General features: G+C 36.3%; 2 protein-coding genes across 5 annotated transcripts in view; both read left to right on the forward strand.

Annotated features, from left to right (window-relative positions):
- The window catches only part of Tenm1 (teneurin transmembrane protein 1), a 796988-nt gene that overhangs the window by 218722 nt on the left and 551645 nt on the right, over window positions 1-26621 (forward strand). For all 4 annotated transcript variants that reach the window (XM_015498499.2, XM_048797132.1, XM_048797133.1 and 1 more), the window contains one exon: window positions 13344-13616. In XM_015498499.2, coding sequence (XP_015353985.1) covers window positions 13400-13616 — 217 coding nt within the window. In that variant the 5' untranslated portion in view covers window positions 13344-13399. The remainder of the gene's footprint in view (window positions 1-13343; window positions 13617-26621) is intronic.
- On the forward strand, window positions 1902-3549 carry LOC107153032 (E3 ubiquitin-protein ligase Mdm2-like; the record flags this gene model as incomplete). The annotated part of the gene is made up of 1 exon (XM_048797102.1): window positions 1902-3549. A coding segment is annotated over one exon (1512 nt), but the record flags the coding sequence as incomplete, so codon positions are not given.

Consider the following 26621-nt stretch of genomic DNA (forward strand, 5'->3'; position numbering starts at 1 on the left):
TTAGTAAGGGGTGTATATCTTTGTAGTATGTGTTAGTACCCCCTTTTCAGTCTAATCTTTAGCATAATTGAAAACGAAATTCCAGCAGTAAGCAGTAAAAATTCTGCTTCCAGTGTTTATACATGCAACTTGAGAAGGTTACTGATGAAGTGCCAATTTTGCTAAACTAATGCTGAAGATGGATGGCAATACAAAGCTTTGATTAATACTTGCTGTTGGTAAACTGGAAGAAAGTGATATCTCTGGTTATATAATACCATATTTAAAGCCCATTACTTTTCAAGATACTATATTAAATTTGATGCTACATTTTGGAGAAGTATGTTAATGCTGAAATTACTATGAATTTACAAAACCCCAATGGATTTCATTGTATGAAAAATGAATTGAATATGATTGTTTACTTGGGGAAATAAGCAGCTATTGTTCTTCTCTAAAGAGTAAAAAAGCTTTTGTATATTGAGTTACCTTCAATTTTCTTGAAGATTGTTCCCTTTATTAAGTGTTTAGATGATCTACATAATCCACCACAAAGGATATTGAGAAAGTAATAAGAGAAAGATAATTTAAAATTACTTTAGGAGGTTGTTAGAGTTCCAAAGAGATGGTGTGATGGAGATAGATGTCACTGAAACTCAAAGATGTTTTATTATTTGTGAGTTACTAAGGGATAGAAATGCACTAGGTTTTTACACGATTACAAAAAAAAAATCTGTTTCTTAATGAGATTCTGGGCCGTCATTTTGGAACGCAGTAAATGTTGCAATTTATCTAATGGCATAGTAGGAAGTCCTCAATAAGTCTTGAAAAAGTCATATGTATAAGAACTTTGTTCACGTGTGTGTGTGTGTGTGTGTGTGTGAGAGAGAGAGAGAGAGAGAGAGAGAGAGAGAGAGAGAAAGCGCCAGAGTGAGCGAGTGTGAGGGTGCGAGACAGATATTGAAGAGGTTTAACTTCAAAAATACTAAGTTAGAGTAAGTGTTCAGAGTCTGGAGTCTATAGTGACTCTGTCAACTTCCCCATTCAGTGATTCTTCCCCTCTCTCCACTTGTCTCAGGTGATGCAATATTGGTATCCAATAAAAGTTTTCAGGTTTTAACAAAAATAAGGAGAAAGAAAATAGACACAAACAACCAGAATAGCGAATAATTGACAGAAACACTTGGGAGACCATCACTATTCACTTGCAGAATTAGGCAAATTCCACTTTTCTCTTTCAAAATGGCCTAAACAGGCAGGGGCCGGGGCGCGCGCGCAAACGCCCGGATGGGCCCTAGCTTCCGGCGCACTCCCAGCGGACCCGTAGGGAACGCGCACCGCGGAGTTCTCAGAGTTGGGCGCACAGCGGTATTCAGCGCACCGTGGGCTTCTGTGCACCACAAACCTCCGCGAATTAGTGACCTGGGCGCATGGCGGACCTAGGTGCATGGTGGACTCTGGCGCATTGGTGACCTGGGCGCTTTGGGGACTTCACCTCACCGCGGACTCTGGCGCACCTCAGACCCCGGCGCATTGGTGAACTCGGCGCACCGCGAGCCCCGGCGCATTGGTGACCCAGGCACACCACGGACTCCGGCGCACAGGGGACTCTGGCACATTGGTGACCTGGGCGCTTTGGTGACTTTGGCGCACCGCGCCCCACAGCTTCTGAGGGGGTGTGTGCGGCTCTATGTGCCTAGAAGACGGAGCTTTAAACCGAGTTTGAGGGGCGGCCCTGGCTCCTCTGCCGAGTTCCTGCCGCTTCCGCCGCCAGGGAGCCTCCTTTCTCTTTGGACTTAGTTCGAGCGCCGGTGACTTGGGACGCGCGAGTAGAGTGGTGGCCGAGGTCCCGGGCGTCGGGCTACCGCGCATCCTGTGAGGGAAACTGGGCGGCGTGAACGAAATCCCCCTCCCCCCGCCCGAAGCGCGGAAAAATCCCATGTGGTGAGGCGCAGCGGCGTTTACTGGCTATTGGACACACCTGTGGTCACAGACGTGAGGTACGTTTTCTTTACTGGTCCACGCGGTTATTCAATACCAACATGTCTCTGTCTACTGAGGGTGCCATGAGCACCTCACAGCCTCCAGCTTCGGAACCAGAGACCCTGTATAGACCAAAGCCATTGTTTATGAAGTTGTTGAAGTCTGTTGGTGCACAAAACGACATTTACACTATCAAAGACATTATATTTTATCTTGGCCAGTATATAATGACTAAACGATTATATGATGAGAAGGAGCAGCATATGGTATATTGTTCAAATGATCTTCTAGGAGATTTGTTTGGAGTGCCAAGCTTCTCTGTGAAGGAACACAGAAAAATATATGCAATGATTTACAAAAACTTGGTAATAGTCAATCCGCAGGAACCACCAGATTCCAGCACATCTGTGAGTGAGAGCAGATGGCACCTTGATGGTGGGAGTGATCAGAAGGACCCTGTGCAAGTTCCACAGGAAGAGAAACCTTCATCTTCCAGTTTGGTTTCTAGCCCATCTACCTCAACTAGAAGGAGAACAATTAGTGAGACAGAGGAAAATTCGGATGAATTATCTGGTGAACAACAGAGAAAGCGCCACAAATCTGATAGTATTTCTCTTTCCTCTGATGAAAGCCTTGCTCTCTGTGAAAGAAGCTGTAGCAGTGAATTGACAGAGACTCCAGCAAATCCAGATCATGATGGTGGTGTAAGTGAACATTCAGCTGATTTGTTGGATCAAGCATCCGTTTCTGATCAATTTAGTGTAGAATTTGAAGTTGAGTCTCTTGATTCAGAAGATTATAACCTTAGTGAAGAAGAACAGGAACTCTCAGAAGACATTGATGAGGAAAGTCTAGTTACTGCACATCACGCAGTAGAAAGTGATTCAGATTCATTTGAAGAAGGTTCTGAAATTTCTTTAGCTGACTATTGGAAATTTACTTCACACAACAAAATGGACCCTGCCAGTGGTGAGAACTGCCTTCCTAAAGATAAAGGGGAAATCCCTGAGAAAACCAAACTGGAAAACTCAACACAGGAAGAAGAGAACATGGATGTGCCTGATGGTAAAAATTTTACAGTGAAAGATTTTAAAGACTCTTGGGTTGAGCAAAATGATAATGAATTTACCCAAGCCTCCCAATCACAAGAAAGCAAGGATTATTCTCACCCATCAACTTCGAGTAGCATGATTTGTAGCACCCAAAAAGATGTCAGACGGTTTGAGAGGGAAGAAACACAAGAAGAAAGTATGGAGTCCAGTTTTCCCCATAATGCCATTGAACCTTGTGTGATATGCCAAGGTCGACCTAAAAATGGTTGCATTGTTCATGGCAAAACAGGACATCTTATGTCATGTTTCACTTGTGCAAAGAAACTGAAAAAAAGGAATAAGCCCTGTCCAGTGTGCAGACAACCAATTAAAATGATTGTATTAACTTACTTCAACTAGTTGCATTTTGTTAAAGTAGTATTATACATTTCTAGCTATAACTCTAAAAATTTAGATAACCTGGATTTTATTTTTGCTTACATGTATCAAGAGAAGTATCCCCCTGTAGATTTCTTTGTAGTGTAATTTACCTACTTTGGGAAGAAACATAGTGAATATGTTCTTTTCTTTTATGAAAATTTCACTTCTGTTTATATTTTGCATTTGGATTTTAATGTAATTTACATTAGATATATATCTCATCCTTTACCTTTATCCCTCATATTCTATATAATTTCTACTTTTTCTTAGGTAAGAAGTATCTGATTTTCTTTTGCTTAAATATAAGTAAGACTTTTAAATGTAACTGATTTAGTACCCGTCACGTAAAGAGAAAAATATGTATATGAGATTTAATATCTAATTTGAGATAATATGAAACTCTCCAATTCTTAAGTTTTTCTGTTCTTTCATAACTTAGTGCTATTTAAGTAAAAATGTACTTCTTATTCCAAAAATGTTGTCTTTTTTTAAAATTTTAATATAAAGAATATGTAGTAAGAATTGTCAATTGAGGATAGCCATTATTTACCTTCAAAACTTTTTAAGGCTCCCTTGTAAAATGTAGAATTGTCCTGAAATAATTGGGTATATACAGGCTCTTTTCGACACCTAATTTCAGAATTTCATGTTTCTTGTAAGTTGAAAAACAATTCTTCAGACAATTTGAAGCACCTTCTTGGGCTAGGTTACATGGTTCTTGACAGTTCCCTAGATTTCAGCTCTTGGCTTAAAACCAGTTTTAGGAACCAGTGAATTTAGAAAGATTAACTCAGAAGTTTGATAGACAGCATTGTTCATTTTAAAACAAGCTGGAGCTGTGCACATTGGTGCACACCTGTAATCCCAGCAATTTGGGAAGCTAAAGCAGGAAAATCCTAAACGCAAGGAAGGCCAGCCTTAGGAACTTAGCAAGATCCTGTTTCAAAATAAAAATTAAAAAGGACTGGGGATCTAGCTCAGTGATAAAGAAACTCTGGGTTCAATCCTCTACCAAAAAAAAAAAAAAAAAGAGAAAACTGGAAAAGGTTGTAGCTTCTCTTTAAATTATCCAAAAATTGTGCATCACTTTTCTTTAAGAAGGACAAGGTCAGAACATAGCATTCTAAAATGATCCTTCAGACTATGTAGATTAACTTCTTAACTAGTATTAAATAAGATTCTTAATTGTGAAAATGCCCACCTCGATTCAAGGGCCCAGTACTTTTCTCCAATGTATGATGATGTACATACTCAGTTGAAGACAGTAAAATCAACTGGACTGTAAGTGTAGAATAAAACAAAAGGATAATTTTGCACAGGCAGGTATTAGTGACAACATTGTTGGTTTCAAAAACAAAAGCAATCATAACCCTATGACTTATGCATCTACACATACCTAAGCAGGAAACAAATGCCTGAAGAAATCAATACTTTGGCAGTTTTCAAAAATTTTAAATCTTTAATAATTTGGAATTTACAGTATTTTGACCAAGGAAGGAAGGATATACTAAGAAAAATCCATCCTTTCTGAGAAAAGTTGGTAGTAATGAGGTTATAAATGACACACCTTCAGGGTGTATGTATGGAATGAGGGCTATTTACTCAACATTCCACCCTGTAAATGGAGTCATTTTTAATATGTATGTGGATTACTAATGTCGTCTAATTACTAATGTTAGGTTTGTATATATGCATTATTTGTTGATTTCCAAATGAAGGATTTATTAAAAGTTTGATTAAAAAATGGCCTAAACAGCTTTCCAGGGCACCATGAGGATATTGACTGCAGCTATTCTCACAAATGAGTCAAATCAGTTTTGGAGGAGTATTTTTCCAGGGGGGCTTTTTATCCTTCAATTTTAAGATTTTTAAAATGCTAAAAACACAGTTAGCTTAAACAAATACATGTGAACCAATACATTAAACAATTTCAGAGTCTTGAATGTGATAAAATATCCATGTACCATAAAAGCAGTCTACTTCAAAGACACCATTTTCTGGATAAGACCCATATTCAGAACATTTATCAGTCTGTATTTTAGAAGCTGGTGATTTATTTCTCTTTTTATTCACCAAAATCTTATGTTGCCTGCATGCAACACCAAAAGAACTGGACAACTGCATGACAAAATCACACTAGTATGTTGGCTTTATTGTTCATCAAAAAAGGACAGAAATTAAAAGTGCCAAAGAAAGTTTCAGCAAATACTATAGACAAAGGGTTAATTTTTTTGTTGTGTAACACTAATGTAGTTTATTTTATTTTGGGGGCAGGGTGGTAGAGATTCAACTCATGGGCACTTGACCACTGAGCCACATCCCCAACCCTATTTTGTATTTTGAGACAGGGTCTCACTGAGTTGTTGAGTGCCTCACTTGTGCTGAGGCTGGCTTTAAACTCTGGATCCTCCTGTCTCAGCCTCCTGAGCCACTGGGATTACAGGCATGCACCACCATGCCTGGCCTGCAGTTTAATTTTTTAAAAATTCCCTAATATTCCCAATAGATTAATGTACAAAATTTGTAAATAGTTCACAAGAGGAAATAGAACTAGCAAACATTCAGAAAAAAAGCCTCACTTATAATCAAGGAAATGCAAATTAAATAAGGCACCATTAATTTATTTTAAAGAGACATTAAAAATAATACTCAAAGTTGGCAAGGGTACAATGAGAGGAAATTGTTCACACACATTGCTAATGGCAGTGTATATCATTACAATCCCCCAAAGCCACCAAAATGTTCAAACCTTTTGGCTCATTAATTCAACTTCTTGGAATCTACTCTAAGAAAATAAGATGTTCATGGTATCTTTATATGCATTTATATCTAGTTATGATATAAATGGGGAGGGAGGAATGTAAATATCCTGCAATGTGGGAATGTATATGTAAATTATGGGATATCCACTGTGCACAGCCATTAAAATGTTTGTAGAAATTGTGTAGAAACATGCAAAAAGATCTAAAAATCTGAAATGAAGGAAGCAACGTGAAAAAATTATGTGTATAGTATGACTAGAAGGAAATGGGCCAGAATGATAGCAGTTACCCTTAGAGGCTGGTAGGATTATAAGGGAGATTTCTTATTCATTTTTGTAAAGAATCAAGTGATTCTGTTACATTTGTAGACTACTTCCTCCTAGCAGTTCATTCCTTACATGTTTCCTTAAGAAAAAGAAACATAAGGGAATCAGTCAGGATTTCACTTTCCTTTTAAGAGTTTTGTAAATTCAGTGTTTTCTGAATCTGTCAATCAGCATTAAGGTAGAAGGTCTTTCTTGAGGAAAAAATATTGTTATATTTCCAAAGAGTACTACTGCCTTTGCTAATTATTCCCTAGGCACTGGTGTGGTCACATTTCTTCAAACCATTGTGCTATATGAAGGCTTGTGCTCCTTAGACAATGCTCTATGTACACACACACACACACACACACATTAATATATATGTTAAGAATGAAAAATATTAAGAAAATAAAAGGATAGAAGAAATGAGGTGATCCCCAATGCATACATATATACACAGAGACACTTGGGTGTAAAAGCAATAAAGATTGGAGTGTATATGAGAGGGTTGGGGAGAAGAAAGTAGAGGAGGGGAGATGAGGAGGAGTAATAGATAATGTAACCATGGCCTTGAATATACCCACCACTTTTTTTGTAATATCAACCTGAACTTCTCTTCAGTTTCATATGCAATCATAGAATTCCAGAGCCACAGATTTCTTTGAGTTAATTTGGTCTCCTTATTTTACATTTAAAAACAAGGCCCTGAAGCCAGGTGTAGAGGCACACACCTGTAATCCCAGCTGCTTGGAAGGCTGAGACAAGAGAATCAAGTTCAAAGCCAGCGTCAGCAACTGGTGCTAAGCAACACAGTGAGACCCTGTCTCTAAATAAAATACAAAATAGGGCTGGGATGTGGCTTAGTGGTGGAGTGCCCCTGAGTTCAATTCCCAGTACCCCTTGCCAAAAAGGTAGCCAAATAGTGCGTTCCACAGCTTCAAACTTGTGGCTTTCAAAACTGATATGTCCAAAGCTTAGTGGATTCAGCCTCACTTATAATCAAGGAAATTTAAAAGAAAAATTTTTTTAGTTGACAATGGATTTTTCACTTTGTTTATTCATATGTAGTGCTGAGGATTGAATCCAGGGCTTCACACATGCTACTCAAGTGCTCTACCACCGAGCCACAGCCCCAGTCCTCTTGAGAGAGGAAAGATTATTTACCTAGGATCATTCTACCAGATGTTCCTCTGAAAAACACTGTGAAGGGGGCCAGTGATGTGGCTCAATGGTAATGTGCTTGCCTACCATGTATGAGGCCCTGAGTTCGATCCCCAGCACCGCCCCAAACAAACAAAAAAAGACAATGTGGAACACAGGTTAAGAGCATCAAGACAATTGGAGATAAATTGTAGGAGTTGAAATCTCAGCTTTGTAGCTTACTACCTGTGTAGTCTTAGCAAGTCACTTAACTGCTCTGTTCCATGGTTTTCTTTATCCATTAAATGGGGGATTAAAACAGCACCTACCTCATAGAGTTCTATAATAATTAAAGGAGTTAATATATGAAATGCACTAGTATAGTGCCTCATACCTGGTAACTGCCATATTAGGTACTCGCTGCCTCTGCTGCTGCTGTTGCATTTTTTGTAATAAATTTAAGGCCAATGATTTCCACATATCAAGTTGTCTCATGAGCATAAACATCTCCATGAGCTTAAATTTTGTGTCAGTGGACTCAGGTGAGGAGGGAAGCGTCCCAGTTCACTTCTGAAGTTGTTTGCATTTTGTTAGCAAGTATAAAGTGAAAAGCACAAGGGCAAACCACAGGTGGTGACATTTGAATTTATACTATGTGAACTATCTGAATGGATGTGCTGCAGTAGCAAAGATAATTGACTTCTTTGTTTTTCCCTCTGTTCCATAAGAGCATGTGCTTTACAATACTCATATGCTTTGGTTTAAAATTTATCACTATCAAAATAATAGATAAATTTAAAAATTGTTAAAATGAGATTAGTATGGTATGTACATTTGGCTTTTCAAAGCACTATCATCATGATGTCTGAATAACATTTATTTACATTGGACTGCCAGGATGCCATGTTGGGCACTGAATGGAAAAGTCAGTTAAGTGGTTATGAGACTACCTTTACCCAGTCCTTTTTCCTTTTTTAAACAGTGTCTCCTTAAGTTGCCAAGACTGTTTGAATTTGCAATTCTTCTGCCTTGGCCTTCCCCCTCCCCCCAAGTTGCTGACATTACAGACCAACACCACCATACTGGGGTTACCCTTACTGTAGAATATTTGGAACAACATATTTTCAGAATTATTTTGCTTTCACTCTGGTAGATTTGAAATACTAATATTTTTTAATGTTATTTCTTTATTTTCAAAAATATACTATATGCCAGTGAATTTAAACTCTGCTTCTCAAGGCTTTGACAAATATCACAATTATATATATTTCTTATTTTGAAAAAATAAAACAAAACCTTATTTATTTTTATGTGGTGCTGAGGATCAAACCCAGTGCCTCACACATGCTAAGGAAGCACTCTACTACTGTGCTATAACACCATCTCCACAGTTATTTACTTTCAAAGCCCCAGGCACTCAGAACTCTTTGTGCCTCTCTCTGTGTGCCTAAAGAGATCTGGAATGTTCTCCTAATCACTGGGGACCACTGACACAAATTTTAATTTGAAAAGTTGTGGAGGGGGGTGTGGGGCATGGTGGGGTATGCCCATAATCCCAGTGGCTTGCGAGGCTGAGGCAAGAGGGTCATGAGTACAAAGCCAGCCTCAGCAATTTAGCAAGGCCCTAAGCAACTCAGTGAGACCCTGTGTCTATAAATAAAATACAAAATAGGGCTGGGGATGTGGCTTAGTGGTCAAGTGCCTCTGGGTTCAATTCCCTGTATCAAAAAACAAACAAACAAACAAAAAAAAAAACGTTGGGGAGGGTTAGGAATCTCTTAACAGGTTATGTTTGTTTTTTGTTTTAAAGAAAGATTGCTTCCAAAGACACTGGATAACCTTGAATAGGTGTGACATTCCTTACTGAATTGTGGATGGGAATAGCTGTAATCAGAAATTTGAAAATGTTTAATCATAGCTGAATCTCTCTCTCTCTCTCTCTCTCTCTCTCTCTCTCTCTCTCTCTCAGAGGATATAAATAAATATACCGAGAGAAAAGAGAATGTTTAGGTTTCCATACATAAAAATAAGTGCAATTTTAACATGATAAATTGTACTTGTCAAAACATATTAGGCAATAGAAATGATTTTTTTTTTCATTTTTAAGTTGTTTATTAGGTTTGAGTGGCATTAAGATAAATATAGATTTGTAACTCAGGTTTAAAGGGGAGTGTTAATCTGCCCATTCTTACATTATCTTCATCATAATCCATATCAGTGTGAACCAGAAACTTGAAAGAATAAGTGAAGAGATGGAAAATGAATTAGAAGATCAAATAGCATTTATTAATTTCTATATTGTGGCAGAAAACATTTTATTAAGCTCTTCTTAGTTATAAGGTCCTTGATTGAATTTTTTGCATTGTCAATGGCCTTATGTAGAAAATAGCTCTCCACTCTCAACTTGTTAAACTCTTTTTCTTTAATGAACAAAAATGTATAGGTTGGTTGAAATGAATTTTGATGAATTTTATTCATACCTCCTTTTCTGGGTCAAAGTTCCAATCCTTGACTACAAAAATACATCTCTGAAATTCTGCTGTTGGTACATTTCTTATGTTGTACTGTTTATACAAAATCAAGGCCTAAAATTTAGATAACTGTCTACAGCCTTCTAAAGAGTATGCTATGGGGACCTAAGAGGAAAGAGATTAAAGTTAGCCTGATAACATAGGTGCTCAATGGAATTTCAGTGGTTGTGGTAACAGTATTGGTGAAGAGGAAACTAAACCAAATGCAGTCTCTTCCCAATACTTTAATCTTTGATGTTCAAGCACTACTTCATTAGTTTCACAAAGTCTTCTCATTCTCCTTTGTACCAGAGTTGTTTATTTTTTGCTTGCCTTAGGCTGTGAGTTCCTGAGGGTAGGGGAGAAACTACAGTTTATTCATTTACACTTTCTTCCTAGGCCCTGTTCAGAGTATTTTTGTTCACTTATTCAAAATATGTTGATTAAGTCTCTATGCCAGACATTGTTCTGATGCAGAGAGATTTAACAATGACTACAACAGATAAAGCCTACCTTAATGGAGCTTACGTTTTAATTGTGGCAGACTATAAATAAATAAAATATGTAATGTACTACTTGGTGATAAGTTCTCTGAAAGACAGAGAAGAGGATTAGCGGTGGTAGTATTTTGGGGTGTTTTTTCAATGGGAAGTTGCAAAGGTCCTGAGGCAGGAACATGCCTAATGTTTTCAGAAATAGCAAGAAGGTTAGTGTAGCTGCAGTACATGAGGTAGGGGGAAGATATAACAGGAGGAGTTTGGAGAGGTTACACAAGGGCCCTTGTAGACCATTGTAAGAATTCTGACTTTTGAAGGAAGTAGGATACTCTTGCTGTTTCTGAGCAAAGGGGAGACATGAATGGCTTGTATTTTAAAACTTTCATTCTGTTGCAGTGTGAAGAACATGCCATTAGGGAGTAATGGTGTTAGCAGAAGTCAAGTTAGGAGAATGTTATAGATTGGGGTTGTGTAGCTCAATGATAGGACAAGTACCTAGTATTCAGGAGCCCCTGGGTTTGATCCCTAGCACCACAAAATCAATAAATAAATGAAATTGCATAGGTGACTATCACAATAATACTGGTGGGAAATGATGGCTTAAACCAATGTGGTAATGAGAATGTGGAAAAGTATGGTTGGATTCTGGATATATTGCAAAGGTAGAGCTAACAGTATTTACAGATGGATCGCATATGGGATTTAAAAAAACAGGAATCCATGCTTGCATAATTATATCAAAATGGATTCTGCTGACATGCATAACTAAAAAGAACTAACAAATTAAAATTAAAACCAGGAGTCAAGGAGGACTTTGCTTTTGTTTGACTTGAGCAAATAGAATAATGGAGTTACTGTCTACCAAAATAGAAAAGACAATGAAAAGAGCAGTTTGGGGAAGGGGTAGAAATCAGGAATGTGATTTTGAACATACCAAACGTGATATACATTTTGGATAACCAAGTGGAGATGTTGAGTAGGCAGTGGAATATTCAAGCCCATTGTTCAGGGGAGAGTTTAATTTTGGAGCTACAAATTAAGAAGTTCTGAGTATATAGACAACCTATGAACCATGAGATAGCATTAGATTTAAATGTTCTTGGATCATCAGATGTAATATTGTACCTTGCTTCTAAGCATCCTCTTCTCTGATGTTAATTAAAACCAAACCAGGTATTTACAGAAGACTATTTCTGGAATTTATAGGTTTAATAATTAAATAGTTTCTATAGTATGTGCCTATAGTTGTGCTAAGTGCTGTAGAGAATATGAATAGCCATAAGACTCAAATCTGGTCTTCAAGAATCTTAACATTTAGTTAGGGTGATAAGACCTCAACCTGTAACATTTGGTTCACACTACAAAGCAGCATGTACCATTTAATGCATATCAGTCAGTCCATAAAACTTTACTAAGTGATTTCTGTGTTCTATGTGCCTGCAATAAAAGCAATGGAAATTCCAAAAGTGAGATCCTGTACAAGATAGAGAATCCACTATCTAGATATCCTGAGGTTTCATTGAAAATATGTATGCTGAAGAGCTGAAGAAAGATAAAAGAGTCAATTTCACTACAAAATAGAATAATATTCATTTGGTTTCAAACTAGGTTGTTGTTGTTGTAATTATTATTATTATTTTACATCATACATAAGACCAGATTGCAAAGTTTCAGCAGTGGATGGAAATCGTGATAAATAATGTGAGAAAGAAAAATAACAGCATTTTTACAGGGCTTTTAGCTTTACAGAGGACTTTGACATCTCAGATGGCACTTGATCTTCTCAAACCTCTCAGTGCTAAGTAGGGCAGATAATGCCTCTATTGGTCCTAAGAGCTTCAGTGGTTCCTAGCTCAGCATTCTGTGGGGAAAGGAGGTTCTTTCAGTGATTTATCAAGAAGTTTAATATTGCTATTTCTAAATCCGATTTAGATCCTGCTGTTCCTATACCAGTATTGTCACCAGAAGTGTTGTTTACATCCTCAGTACTATGAAGAACAAAAATTTACCATCACTTATTAAAAATGCTCTGCAGGCCTGAGGCTCAAAAGTCACAATATGAACACAAAGAGCCCAGTCCCCCTCAAGGACTCTTCATTTTATGAGCTCTGGTTCTGCTTCTCTCACAGAATCCTTCCCTTACTTAGAGCCCCTGCCTTAAATGTAGTATTAAACCGGAGGCAAGAATGCGTTTTTTTCTGAATGTAGTTCTCTTAGCAGTTTTTATTTCAAGTGTGGGTTGTGCTGGGTTAATATTTGCACTCCTGGCCATTTACAAATCTGATAAATAAATAAATAAATAAATAAATAAATAAATAAATAAATAAATGTCCATCAACAACTAAAAAAAAATTTAAAAATAAATCTAACTACTGACTTCAGCATTAAAAAACACAGTGCACTGTAAAGCAACATTGTCCTTTATTTGCATTCAAATACAACTGTTTTTGAAGGAAGCCTGTCTTTTACTTTGAGTATTTTCTGATGCTGCAACTTCCAGCTTCATCCTAAATGCTTGACAATGTATGCATGTAACACAGTGTTATTATTGCCTCCAGCTAGCTTCATGTCATCTAGTTTGTCTTTTGCCTCACTCCTTTGATAGTATTATCAGGACCAATTGTGAATCTGCCAGATGTGTTTCCTTGCAAAAGGACAAATCTAAGAAGGCTTGTGTTTTCCCTATCTCTTTCAGGACTCCTTTCATTAAAGTACTTCTCCCTTTTTTCATGAAACTGAGCTTAATCAGAGATGGAGCAAACAGACTGCAAACCTTATCAACCGCTGTCAAAAGTCAAGCATGAAATGGATCTAGCTTATACCAGTTCTTCGGATGAGAGTGAGGATGGAAGAAAACCAAGACAGTCATACAACTCCAGAGAAACTCTGCATGAGTATAACCAAGAGCTGAGGATGAATTACAATAGCCAGAATAGGAAGAGGAAGGAGGTAGAGAAATCTACTCAAGGTATGTTTTTATTGGATTTTTATAACTAATATTACTTCTCATTAGGGAATGCTTGTGTGTTTAAAACTGTTTCAAAAACAAATTTGCTGATGTTAACTGGTTAATAATTTGCACTGCTCAGTGAATCTGTTTCATATGCTAACCCAGCAGAGGTTGTGGGTTACATGTGCTTTCTACGGATTATGCATGAATTTGGGTGCAACAATCCTCTTATCAGAGCATTCAAAATTCGTCTAATCCTACAAATAGCCATTTACAGACTAAAGGATAAATAATTTATAGTAAGATGAAAAGTAAACAGCTAAGTGCTTTTCAAGCCATTGCCTATATGGGACAAAAGTCTCAAATATGTGGTTCCTGAAAAAGCTAGCAGGATAGTGGAGACCACCAAACAAAGGTCCAGAATGTCAATCAACATATTGCAGAAACCTTGTGCTGCACAGTCTAAAGGGAAAGTAAGAATTTTTGGAGCCCCATGCCTTTTTAATCATATTTTGGAGATTTTTTTGGACAGCTTTGCCTACTCAATTATGAATTGACAAAAAAAGTTTCTAACAAGACAAAACAGGTAGATAGAAATATGATTTCCTATTTCTTTTTTTTTGATAAACAGTATCAGACACTATTTTAACTATATAGAAAAATGGATAGACATTGGCACAGATCATTTGTTATGAATAAGTTATGCTGAGATTTAAAAAAATAGATTTGTTTATCTAGTTTGATGGTTCTGAAAGTGTGAACCCTGACCTAGCAGCATTAGCATAAATTGGGAATTCATTAAAGGTACAAATTCTCAAGCCCCACCCCACACCTATTGAGTCAGAAATCCTGGGTGGAACCTAGCAATCTATGGTTTAACAAGCCCTCCAGGGGATCTGTTGTACACTCAAGTTTAAAGACCCTTGAACCATTCCTTTGAAATATCTTTTACTCAGGTGCATTGATGATTTCATCTACTTGGGTGATTTCTAAATATTTATTTTTAGCTTAAACTTCTTCCTGAATTCCAGTCCTAAGTTTTCAGTTACCTGCTAGACACTACCAAATAAATAACACAGTGACCACTTCATATCAGGAAATCTAAAATGGAAACCATCATCTTAACACCCTCAATCCCAGTCCTCTTTCCATCACCAGACTTCTGATAATGATGCCCCCATATTCCCAGGCAACCACCCATTTTCTATATCTTATGAGATGCCTCATCCTTCAGAAGAATTGATCACTACATCTCTCAAATTCACCTTCCCTCCATTCTTATCATCCTTATTGTCATTATACTTTCCTAGAATGTTTTTGTTTCCTAATTGATTTGCCTGTATCTCTCTACATCCCTCTTCAATCCCCATGCTGTGTTGTCTCTTTTTTGGAAGAGAAAGATTTGTTTTGGCAGTGCTGGGGATCAAACCCAGGGTCTTGTACATGCTAGGCAAGCACTGTACCTCTGAACTATATCTCCTTTCCCAAACTCCTTCTTGGATTGTCCTTGCCTGCTATCTCCCTTTATCCACATCCAAGCATCTTTCAAGACTTAACTTAAAAAAAGCATCATCTGCCACAGAACACTTGTTATATCAGCACCCCTATCACCATCAGTATCCCACTAGGTAGGGAATTTCTTCCTCTATGAACTTTAAGTATACTTTATTTGTAACCCTTTCCTATGTCTCATTATGATCATATATATCCTCCTACATTGTACACTCAATGAAGATAAGGATCATAATTTCTTTATTGATATCTGTTTTTCTATAAACCTTGCATGTAGTATATGCCTCATAATTGTTTTAAGGAATTAGTTGCTATCAAATGAAATGCAAGTGCTTACCATGCTTTAAAAGCGGCTTGTCAAATATTAGCTTGTCAAATGCAGTCATTACAAAGGAAAATTACTGTGTTCTAATAGGTACTGAAATCTTACTTAAATTGAGCTAAAGATTTAAGATATTCATAATAACATTTAAATATATGTTAAATGTTTGTGATATTAACTGTATTACTCATTTTTATCTCAACATAATTGGTAAAGCTTTTATACTTGTCTTTTCAACTAATGTATTTGAATCTCTCCTATTTTTTCAACTAAAGATTATGTACATTTGTCCTAAAATAACTTTCTTCTACCTACCTGACTGCTGATAAATGTTTTCCTATGGGGATTTTTTGGGCTTTATTATGCCATGAGAAAGGTGTAGTTTTCACTAAACTATTTCTCCATAAATTTGTCCTTACAGAAAATGAACTCCTAATTGTGAATTATGAGTGTGAGATGGGGTATAGAGTGGTTGACCTACTATTTTGTGAGTTTAAGAAAGAATGCACTCTGGTGACAGTTCTGAAAGTATAAACAACTTTGTGCAATGTCAGTATAAAAAGCTAGCCAGCCCCAGATTTTGTCTGTGCATTGTGATCAAAAGGAATTTGGGGTGAGGGGAGTTTGTCTTCTGTGATGCCAGACTATCAAACTATCATTCTGAAGCAATAAGCTTTTATTTAGCATTTAATATGTATCAGGGCCCTGAGTCCTATGTTAGGGATGAATATTTCTGCTTATAGGAAATTCATATGTGTTAGAGAAATAGATGTTCAAATAAATCATTGTAATTAAAAATATAAAAAGTTCTAGCTGGGTGCAGTGGTGCATGCCTGTAATCCTAGTGACTCAGGAGGTTGAGACAGGAGGATGGTGAGTTCAAAGCCAGCCTCAGCAATGGTAAGGCACTAAGCAACTCACTGAGACCCTGTCTCTAAATAAAATACAAAATAGGGCTGGGAATGTGGCTCAGTGGTTGAGTGTCACTGTGTTCAATCCTCGTTACCCACACTCAATATATAGTTCTCCTGCTTATTCATGGCTTTAGCTTTGTTTTGCATGATTTCAGTTATCCAGTCAACTGAGGTCCAAAAATATTAACTGAGAAATTCCAGAAATAACAATTCATAAATCGTAAATGTTAAATTGTGTGCCATTCTGAGTAGTATTATGAAATCTCCCACCACACTTCTCTATCTTGCTGAGAATATGAATCATTCCTTTGTCCAGTGTATTCATGCTGTATATGCAACCCATCCCTTAGCCATTTTTTAAAAATATTTATTTATTTTTTTAGTTATCGGCAGACACAACATCTTTGTTGGTATGTGGTGCTGAGGATCGAACCTGGGCCGCACGCATGCCAGACGAGCGCGCTACCGCTTGAGCCACATCCCCAACCCCCCTTAGCCATTTTGTAACTGTCTTAGTTATCAGATTGACTGTTGTGGTATTTCTGGGCTTAAGTTCAAGTAATTTTTGTTTTACTCAATAATGATTATAAAGCATAGGATTAGTGATGTTGACAATTTTGGTATACCAAAGAGAAGTCACAAAATACCTCATTTAAATGAAAAGGGGAACGTTCTTGACTTAAGGAAAGAAAAAGAATTATATGCTTTGGTTTTTAAAACCTGTGGTAAGAACAAAGCTTCTAACTATAAACTTGTGAAGAAGGAAAGAGAAATTCATGCTAGTTTTCCTGTTGCAACTCAAACCATAGAAGTTACAGCTACAACAATGATGGTGCTAAGTGAATATAGAAGATACATTAGATTTGTGAGTGGAAGACATGAACATAAAATGTGTTCCAACCAATGGCAACATTTTCAGCCAGAAGTATTGAGCCTCTATGAAGACTTCAGCAAGGGATCCTTGGAAACAAGTGACACAAAGACATTTGCTGAAAGAAAGGAATAGTTACACAGATTCAGGAATAGGTTTGGACTGAAAAATATATACATTGCTGGAGAGGTTTTACTACTGTTGATGTAGAAGCTGCTGTCTTATTTCTAGTAGAATTGAAGAAGTTGATTATGGAGAAAGGAAAACTATTCAAAGCACGTTTTCACTTGTGGTAAAATTGGGCTTTTCTGGAAGAAGCTGCTCAGTAGAACCTATGTTCATGAAAGTTCAAAGGAAGCACCAGGGCATAAAACATGGAAAGACAGATTAACTGTGGTACTGTGTGGCAATGCTGCAGGTCATGAGATAAATCCAGGCATAGTGTACTTAGGAAATACTCACACTCTCTCAAAGAGAACAACAAAAAAATATATCTGTTCATGATCCAGCAACATAATCAGAAAGTGTGAGTGACAGCCATTTTGTTTATGGAATGATTCCACCTATTCTTTTCCCAGAAGTGAAAAAATACTTGGAGGAGGAATGGTTAAAATTTAAATTCCCATTAATAATAGAGTGTGCACCTGGCCATTCTAAACCTGTTTGCTATGAAAATGAAAATTTTAAGATTGTGTATTCTCATCCATCAACATTGTCTGCTTTGGACATCCAACCATCAACCTCATCATAACACAATGACACAAGATCACCCAAAGCAAATGATCCTCCTTCTGACATATCATCAGAAGGTTAGTAGCTTAACACTATGGCACAATGTCTGTCATTCACCTCACTTCATGTCATCAAATAAGCATTGAATCATTTAACATCATCATGAAAGAAGGGTGAGTATATACAATAGGATACTTAGAGTGCACACACACATATTGGCATAATTTCTATTACAGGATATTATCATATTTTCCCTTTATTTATTGTTTATCTTATACTGTGAATAATTCATAAATAATGTTTATCATATGTCTGTATGTTTAGGAAAAATAGTATATATATAGGGTTTGGTGTTATTGAAAGTTTCAGGCATCCACTGGGAGTCCTGGAATATATTCCTCACAGATAAGGGGGAGCTACTCTATTGATAAAGTACCATAGAAGTACACAGGATAAAATAGCTAACTTCTTCAGGGGAATCAGTGTCTTTAAAAAGGTGATATTTGATCTAGGTCTTAAATTTTGAATGAGCATTTTACCAGAAGGACATTCCAAAAGGGTAGATTAGCAGGTGAAAAGTACAAAGCCATGAAAAGGTCTGGAAAGATGAAATATTCAATATGAATATAGCTAGAGCAAGGTACGTTGGAGCCAGATCATGAAGTCTGGCTCATTTGGCATGATTTTTCATTTTTCTTTTCTTTTCTTTCTTTTTTTTTCTTTGCCTTTAAGAATGAAAAAATAAAACCATTCAATTGATGGAGAATTCCATCATGAATTATAATTTTTGGAATAAGAGTTGTACAGGAAATTTGTACAAGTATAGGCAGCAAAGCAGAAGACTGACTGCAGTTGGGAATAACCTGAAGCAGAGAGAAGATATATGAGGCCACTTAATTAACCTGAAATTAAGAATGGCAGTGGAATGGGCTGGGGTTGTAGCTCAGTGGTAGAACACTTGCCTAGCACATATGAGGTACTAGGTTGGATTATCAGAACCACATAAAAAAGAATGGCAGTGGAGGCCTAAACAATGGCTAAGGAGGTGAAGAAACATGTTCAAGAGATATTAGTGTGGTCAAGTTGAGAGGACTTGGTAATTGATTTATGTTCAAGGTTGAAAGAGATAAAAGAGTCAAGGATAACTCTAAAGTTTCAAGTTTGGGAAGTTGGGAGGATGGTGATCCATTTACCAAGAAAGGAACATAATAGGAGTGGGCCTAGAAGGGAAGATGGTGTGTTTCATTTTGGACATTTTAAATTTAATATCCTAATGTGACATCCAGATAGATTTTCCATCAGACAGTTGGGAATGAGTACCTACAGTTCAGGACAGATCTGGAGTATGGATATAAACAGATTTGATCTCACAAGTGTCTTAGAGTAAGCAGTCTCACCCAGGGAAAGTGTAGAGGGTGAGACTAGAAAAGGTTAACAACAACAACCTGAAAATATCATCCATGAATTGACATGAATACGTATGAAACCTATTTATAATTTTAGCCAGCACCATCCTTAAGTGCACACATATAAAGTAATGTATAAAAAAATAGAAGCTGAATATCTGGATACTCAGGATGCCATCTGCTACTGATTGACTGATCTGCAAAGATACCTAATAAGGAAAATTTGTTACCATTGTAGGAGAGAAATGAATTACCCTGTTGGCAAAACATGGGTCCAGTTATCATCTTTTCTGTTAAGTCTAGTATCTTCTTTGTTATTTTATTATATGTATTACTGCCTGTAATCAAAGGAAATATTAACTTTCAAAAATATGTATCAGTGGTTTATATCTTGCACTAACCTAGTTGAAGTGGAGTTTAACTTCTTGTTTTTTGAATTTTTATTTCTTAAATTGACATACCTATAATTCCAATAACTCAGGAGATTGAAGCAAGAGGATCACAAGTTGGAGGCTAGTCTGGACAGCTTAGCAAGACACTGTCTCAAAATAAATGTAAAAAGGGCTGGGGGTATAACTCAGTGATGAAACTGCTTGCCTAGCATGCTTTAGGCCTTGGGTTCATTCCCCAGCACCATCAATAAATTGCCATATAAAATTGTGAGTATTTAATGTGTATAGCATGATATTTCAAAGTGCTTATACATTGTAGATTCTCAAAAAATCAAGTTTTAGGTCAGGAAGGAAGAAAGCAAACATAATATTGAATGGGCATTTGCTATAGTGCTAGGTACTGTGCTTGATGCTTTGCAAGTTTATTAGCTGTGCAACCTCTTGTAGCTCTGAGCTTGTTTTCTTGACTGAAAAACTAAATTCTTCTTTTTCTTCTTCGTTGTGGTCGTCGTCGTCATCATCATCATCATCATCTTACCTATTCTGTTCTAGGGCACTGCTAGGCATGGTGTTTTACATTTGCTCTTGATAAACACATTATGAGGTATGAAGTATTATCTTATCAGATGAGGTAACTGAAATTTAGAAATAACTTATCAGAGTTTCCATGCCTAAATAATGAGAGGATTGGAAATCAAGACTACGACTCCAAAGTCCCCCATTCTTCTAACACTCTAACACTATATTGCCTCCCATATCTACCTCAGGGGATTGTGATAGGAAATGATTGCTATCACAAATGTGAAAATGTTTAAGAATTCAAAAAATGTTGCTGTCTTTCTACAGCAACCTTGGCAGCCTCTTTATGTTTCAGTGACCAAGAGTTTACAAAGAGTTTAAAAGGATGATATGCTATATAATTTACCATGACATATTTCTGAGTTTGATTCCACCTTTTAGAAAGTTAGTGTTTTATCCAATTCAGGGCTAGTTTTGAGGGAATACTTTATTCCATCTTAAAGCATGTTCATATTCTTATCTTAATTTACCAAGAAAGTATCTCCCCCTGCACACCTGGAGTACTAGATTCTAAAACTGATATTCTTATCTTTCAAAAGTCTTTGAATGAAAGAATGGACACTAATCTAATATTATTCACAATTCTTTACCAATGAGCTCTAATAAGACTTATTTTATGAATTTGGAGTGTTGGATAGTATGCATAGTTTTCTTGGCAGTTCCCAAACAATCTCACTTGCAAAAGGAGCATCAACTAAGAAATTAGAATAAAACAAAAGAAAATATGAATGTATGAATATATAAGCCAAATGACAATAATTTTAGTTATGAATGTTGCCCTATGATTTTTATACAGATAATAATAATTTTGAATGTAACTTTTTAACTGGGAGTAGTTGGGACTAAAATGCCACCCATGCATAAAAAGGGGCGATGGTGAGAACTTTTACATATCACATAAGATAATATACCTAGACCCAAACATTTCACTTGTCCCTTCTTTTTTTTTTTTTGTAGTGCTGGGGATTGAACCCAGGGCCTTGTGCATGCAAGGAGGCAAGCACTCTACCAACTAAGCTATATCCCCAGCCCCTCACTTGTCCCTTCTTAATCTGCTTTTTTGTGACTTCTTTTTGTCCTAATGTGATTTGTGTTTGGTTGATTGTTTTCCTCTTCACAATTACAATGTAAACCTGTAGCTCTCACTATCGCCATCTGGTGGAAAAAATTAAAACTGCTGATTTGTATTTACTGTCATTACATGAAGACAGTTTACCTATCATGCATCCATCCATCCATTTGGTAATTTATTCATTTATGCGTCACCATTCATTTAGTGTCAACCATGTTCCAGGTACTGTGCTAGGTGGATGAACTTCACCTTGAAATAAACACACCCTCATGATTGTTATTTTCTCCCTCCTCGACCCAGGTTAATGAACCACTTCATCCCACTATAAGAAGCTGCTTATGCAGCATTGCCACTTGTGGATATAACGAGTAGACAGAAGCCTAAACTTGAAACGTAAATTTCTTTGTTTTTATTTTAAGCATTTATCAGTATTTTAAACCACCCTTTGCTTCTATCTGGATGATTTGGATAACAGTTCCTGCAAAAATCTTTTCTTGAAACAACTCTTAATCTCAGGATCTGTATTTATGTAGTAAAGATCACAGATCAGATGGCAGGTGTAATATTATGTAGCAAGACCTATAATATGAAAATTTCAATAACATTTGATCAAATATAATGAATTTTCTGCTGTGAACATGTTATTCCTATAGTTGTCCTAAGTTTCTAGCATACAAATGTATAATAACTGCTCTAAAAGAACTTAGACTATAAGAGAAAATTTAACCAAATTATGTAATAATCACTCCAATTGGCTCATGTCTTTCAGCCAGTAACATTTGTTCATGAAAACTTATTCCATAACAATTTTATCATATATAGCATCTAAAACTGGAATGCAATGTCCATGCCAATTGTGCCATTACTTTCTCTACCTGTCCCACGGAAGATACTCCTAATTATTCATGGTGTTCTTGCCTGTTGAGCCCAGATGCAGGCTGACATGCTCTTCAGTACAACATTCCATTGCAAGCATTGTTAATCAATTAGAATCAATGAAACTCTAGAGTTAGGTGAAACCTATTTCCATTGAATGGTCTGCCTGTGCTGAGTTCTGTGTTAAATTCTGAAGAAACACAGGTGAATAAGAAGCAATTATTTCTCTCAAAGAATTCAGAATACAGTTTGGAAGACAGATATATATCAATAATACTGATGTAAAATGATCAATAGTATAATAGTGGTATGTATAGAGTATATACTAAGGGGTGTAGAAGCTAGAACCATGTACTCTTTTTAGATAATTGTGCCAATGATTAAGAGAAATAATTTAACAATTATTCAGTATCAGGCACTGAGTAAGGTACTTTTTGATGTATTATGTTGTTTATTCTTCCCAACAATGCTAGGTGGTTGAGATCATTACTATGCTTATTTTACAAATGAATAAAACTGGGGTTGGGATCAAGGCAAATTGACATTAGAGCCCACTGCCATAACCAGTATGCACAAATAGACAGCTCTAAATTCACATGTCAGTTTTTTTTTATGTGTGTGTGTATGTGTGTGTGTGTTTGGAGTTAGTTAAAACTGTTAAAATGTCCATACTACCCAAAGTGATCTACAGATTCAATACAATTACTATTAAAATTCTACTGTCATTATTCACAGAAATATAAACAGGTGGTTCTTGAAGTTGTAGGAGTAGAGATTACATGCAGTGAGAATATGTACAGTAAGAAATAGAGCCGCATAAGTTTAAAATAGTGAACAGAAAAGAAGTGGTCTTGAGATTTCAGAGAAGAACCAAAGGAAGGCATATCACATAAGCTAGTAGAGAAGATTTTTCCAGCAAGAATAAGTGACTACTATTTTCAAATGCTTCAGAATTAACAAGTAGAATGAAAATTGACAAAAGGCAGTAAAATGGGTGGTTTTGCAGATCTTTGCTGACTTTAGATCAGAGAGTTTCTACCTTGACTGGATATTAAAATCACCCAGAGAGTTCTACAAATCCCAGTGTCAAGACTGCTCCTTACACCAATTAAATCAGAATTTCCAGGGGGTGGGACCCATGCATTTAAAAAAAAAATCTCCTTAGGGGATTCTTGTGTGCATCTGAGATTGGGATCCACTGCTTTAGAGTAGGCAGTTTTAGTAGTCTTAGAAAAAGATGGCAAATCACAAGGATTTGAAGAGTACATAAAAGTGAGTAAAATTGCTGGAATAAGGCACTATTGGAGAATGTTTCAGGATCTCATTGCAACCTCTGAGAGTGGAAGTAATTCCAAAATAGAGTGACATGAAGTTAAAGAAGTCCTTGGGAGGGGGGAGCTGGAGTTGTGGCTCGGTGGTAGCACACTCATCTGGCATGTGTGAGGCACTGGGTTAAATCCTCAGTACCATGTAAAAATAAACAAATAAAATAAAGGTATTGTGTCTATCTACAACTAAAAAAATATTTTAAAAAAAGAAGTCCATGTCTCGATGTTCTCAATTTTCCTGGATAAAAAAGAGACAAGGTTTCCTGCTTATTGTGTAGTTTGAGTGAAGAGCTTCAGATAAATAGTGAGAAAGGTTTCAGACTAGGCAAAGGGGAAGTTTTACATGCATATCTGGAGCCCACGTGAGGCAAGACTGAACATGGATATGTGGTAACATTAATGAAACCCATTAACTCCTGATGCCAATGTATTAGCAAATGAGTCACTTAGTAGGACTAATTTTTTGGAAATAATTCTCTATGTAGATTCTTTAACTTTATACAATTACTGATAATCATAGACATTTTACAAATTGTGATTATGCCTCTGACCATCAAGTTTCTTGTTGGGTCAGATTCTCAATTATATTTCTGCTTTTGAAGCCACATGTCTTTTTGCTTTCAGTCTGAAAATATTTCTTACCTCTGCACTATATGTAAGCCTACTTTGCTTAATGCTATGTTTAATGTTTTAATATTTCTTTGTAAATCTAGTTTTAAAGCTACCCATAATATGGGGGATGATTCTAGTGTTCTCTTCTTAAATAACCTTACTCAGTGGAATTTTGTATTGCCTTTGAGGATCTTCATATTTTCAGAAGGAAAAGACTAGCTGTCTGGCCAAGTGTCACATAGATGACTATCCCCTGGGAGGCAAAGCAACTATCCTTTTATGGGAGTATAATTTGGTTCCTCCTCAAAGGGGATATCTGTTTCTGGGTTTGTGAAGACTAAGGACACAAGCTTTGTTTTGTTCCTCTTAACCTTTGGGGGCCAATTTACTGTATGGTTAATACAAAGAAAGAGACAAGGGTAAGTTGAATAATTTGAATGACAAACACAATAGATAACATGACTGAAGGAGAGACCTTAGGAGAATGATGAAAAACAGAGGTTGGTGAAATATAGAAGCAAGCAGTTGCTAAACCTGAAAAATAAAGTAAAAAGGCAGAAATTTGGTTCAATAGATAATAAGGAACCTCTACAGTATCTTGAAGGGTTTTAGTTCATAGGGTTGATTGAGATTTTTTTTTCTGTATTACATGCTGATTCTCTTTTATTATAAAGTTCTGAGGAAGAGTTAGAATTGGCATTTTGAAATGTTGCTTTATGTTCATTTCAACAGTCAAAAGCAGTTTTAAATATCTGCAAAGGCATAACTATGAGGTACGCCAATGTGTCCTGTCAGGAAATTGTCCTGTCAGAAAACTGTTATTGTGCTTTTTGGTCATTTGTGATGCAGAACTGGCATATATACAAATAAGTTCTATTTATTTTCAGCACTTTTTCTTTCTCATTATAATTCTGAAAAGGTCTTAGAGGTGACAGAAGATAAATCTTGAATCCCTAGAAACCTTGGAAATATTCTCATTTGAAGCCTTTAAGCTAAAAGCTGAGGCTTCTCTTATCCCGTCAGTATAAACTGAACCATATGCAGTGCTATTCTGGTACCAATCATTCCTGTAACACATGAAGTATTTAATTTTATTACTCTCGAGTCTAACTGTTTGAGCAAATGACCCTTTGTGTCTTTTATGTCATGGAAAAAAGCCTTAGAAATGAGCTCAAAGGCAAAAATATTAATAAGGACACGCCCAAACCTTTCATAGAATTTAAAGGTTTGAATTAAGAATAATTTCTCAAGCTTCAACTGAAACAGTTAGAAGACTTCACTACTAAAGTCCAATTATGTCTTCTCATTAATGGTTCAACTCCAGAGTTTCAAGAACACTTAGAAAAATTATCACATTTACATACAAGCAGGCTGAATGCTAATGTGTCTCAAATTAATCAATAAATATGGCCCCAAATCACCTTCTCTAATTGGAAAAAAGCAGTCCCTGGCTTTAATAAATGCAGTACTCACAAGAAATTAAGAATTTTGTTATATATTTTAGTGCTTCATACACATTTCTGTCATATTTGGTAATCACACACACACACACGGAACAATGCAGTAGATCAATTTATAACAGAATTGCACTCTGATTTTTTTCTATCGATTGCCCTTTCTTAAGCAAGACATATTTGTGTATAATACAAGACAAATTAGAACAGAAGCAGCATCTCAAATTCATGCATGGATACTTATGCCTCCTGTTGCTCCTGTAGATTCCTATCTCAAGTACTCTAAGCCCCAGGTATGCTTAGAAAGTGTTGGCAATAGTTGGCAATAGTTTTGCAATGGTTACTCAGATTACCCATTGGATAGACAGCAATAAAGCTGATTTCTGAAGCATCCAAACTGTAGCATGTAGCCAACATGGTCAGTTAGTATGTTCTTTCCAAACCACATTTGAATTGGCAAAGCCTGTACATTTTACTGATCAACCATGGAACATGTCAGATCACTTTGACTTAAAAATACTAGTGGGCTGGTTGTGTCATATTTCTGCCACCACGTTTTATAGAATTTACTTTAGAGCTTGGGATAATATTTGACACCTACTAGTATTCAATAAATATTTATTGGACAAATACATTTATTAAATGTATATCACTGAGCATCTGGTAAGTATTTGGAAAAAAGGCTCAAATTTGAATATTGTCCACATTGATTGCTAATTACCTTTATTTATTATTTTCAGGGAAAATTACTATAGTTTTATCATATGGTGCTTTCTCTGAATGATTTGTCTGAGAAAAGTATGTGGTAGTTTTAGTATCTGATGTATTATGACTTGATAAAGATTGTCTAAATAAAGTACACAACTGAATCATGATTTCATAATTTTTTGCAGTTAATAAGATTTAGCCTAAAATTCAGTGACAAAAACTTTCTAACATGTATGAATCTGCTT

This window comes from Marmota marmota, unplaced genomic scaffold (assembly GCF_001458135.2).
Source record: "Marmota marmota marmota unplaced genomic scaffold, marMar, whole genome shotgun sequence".
Classification (NCBI taxonomy): Eukaryota; Metazoa; Chordata; class Mammalia; order Rodentia; family Sciuridae; genus Marmota; species Marmota marmota.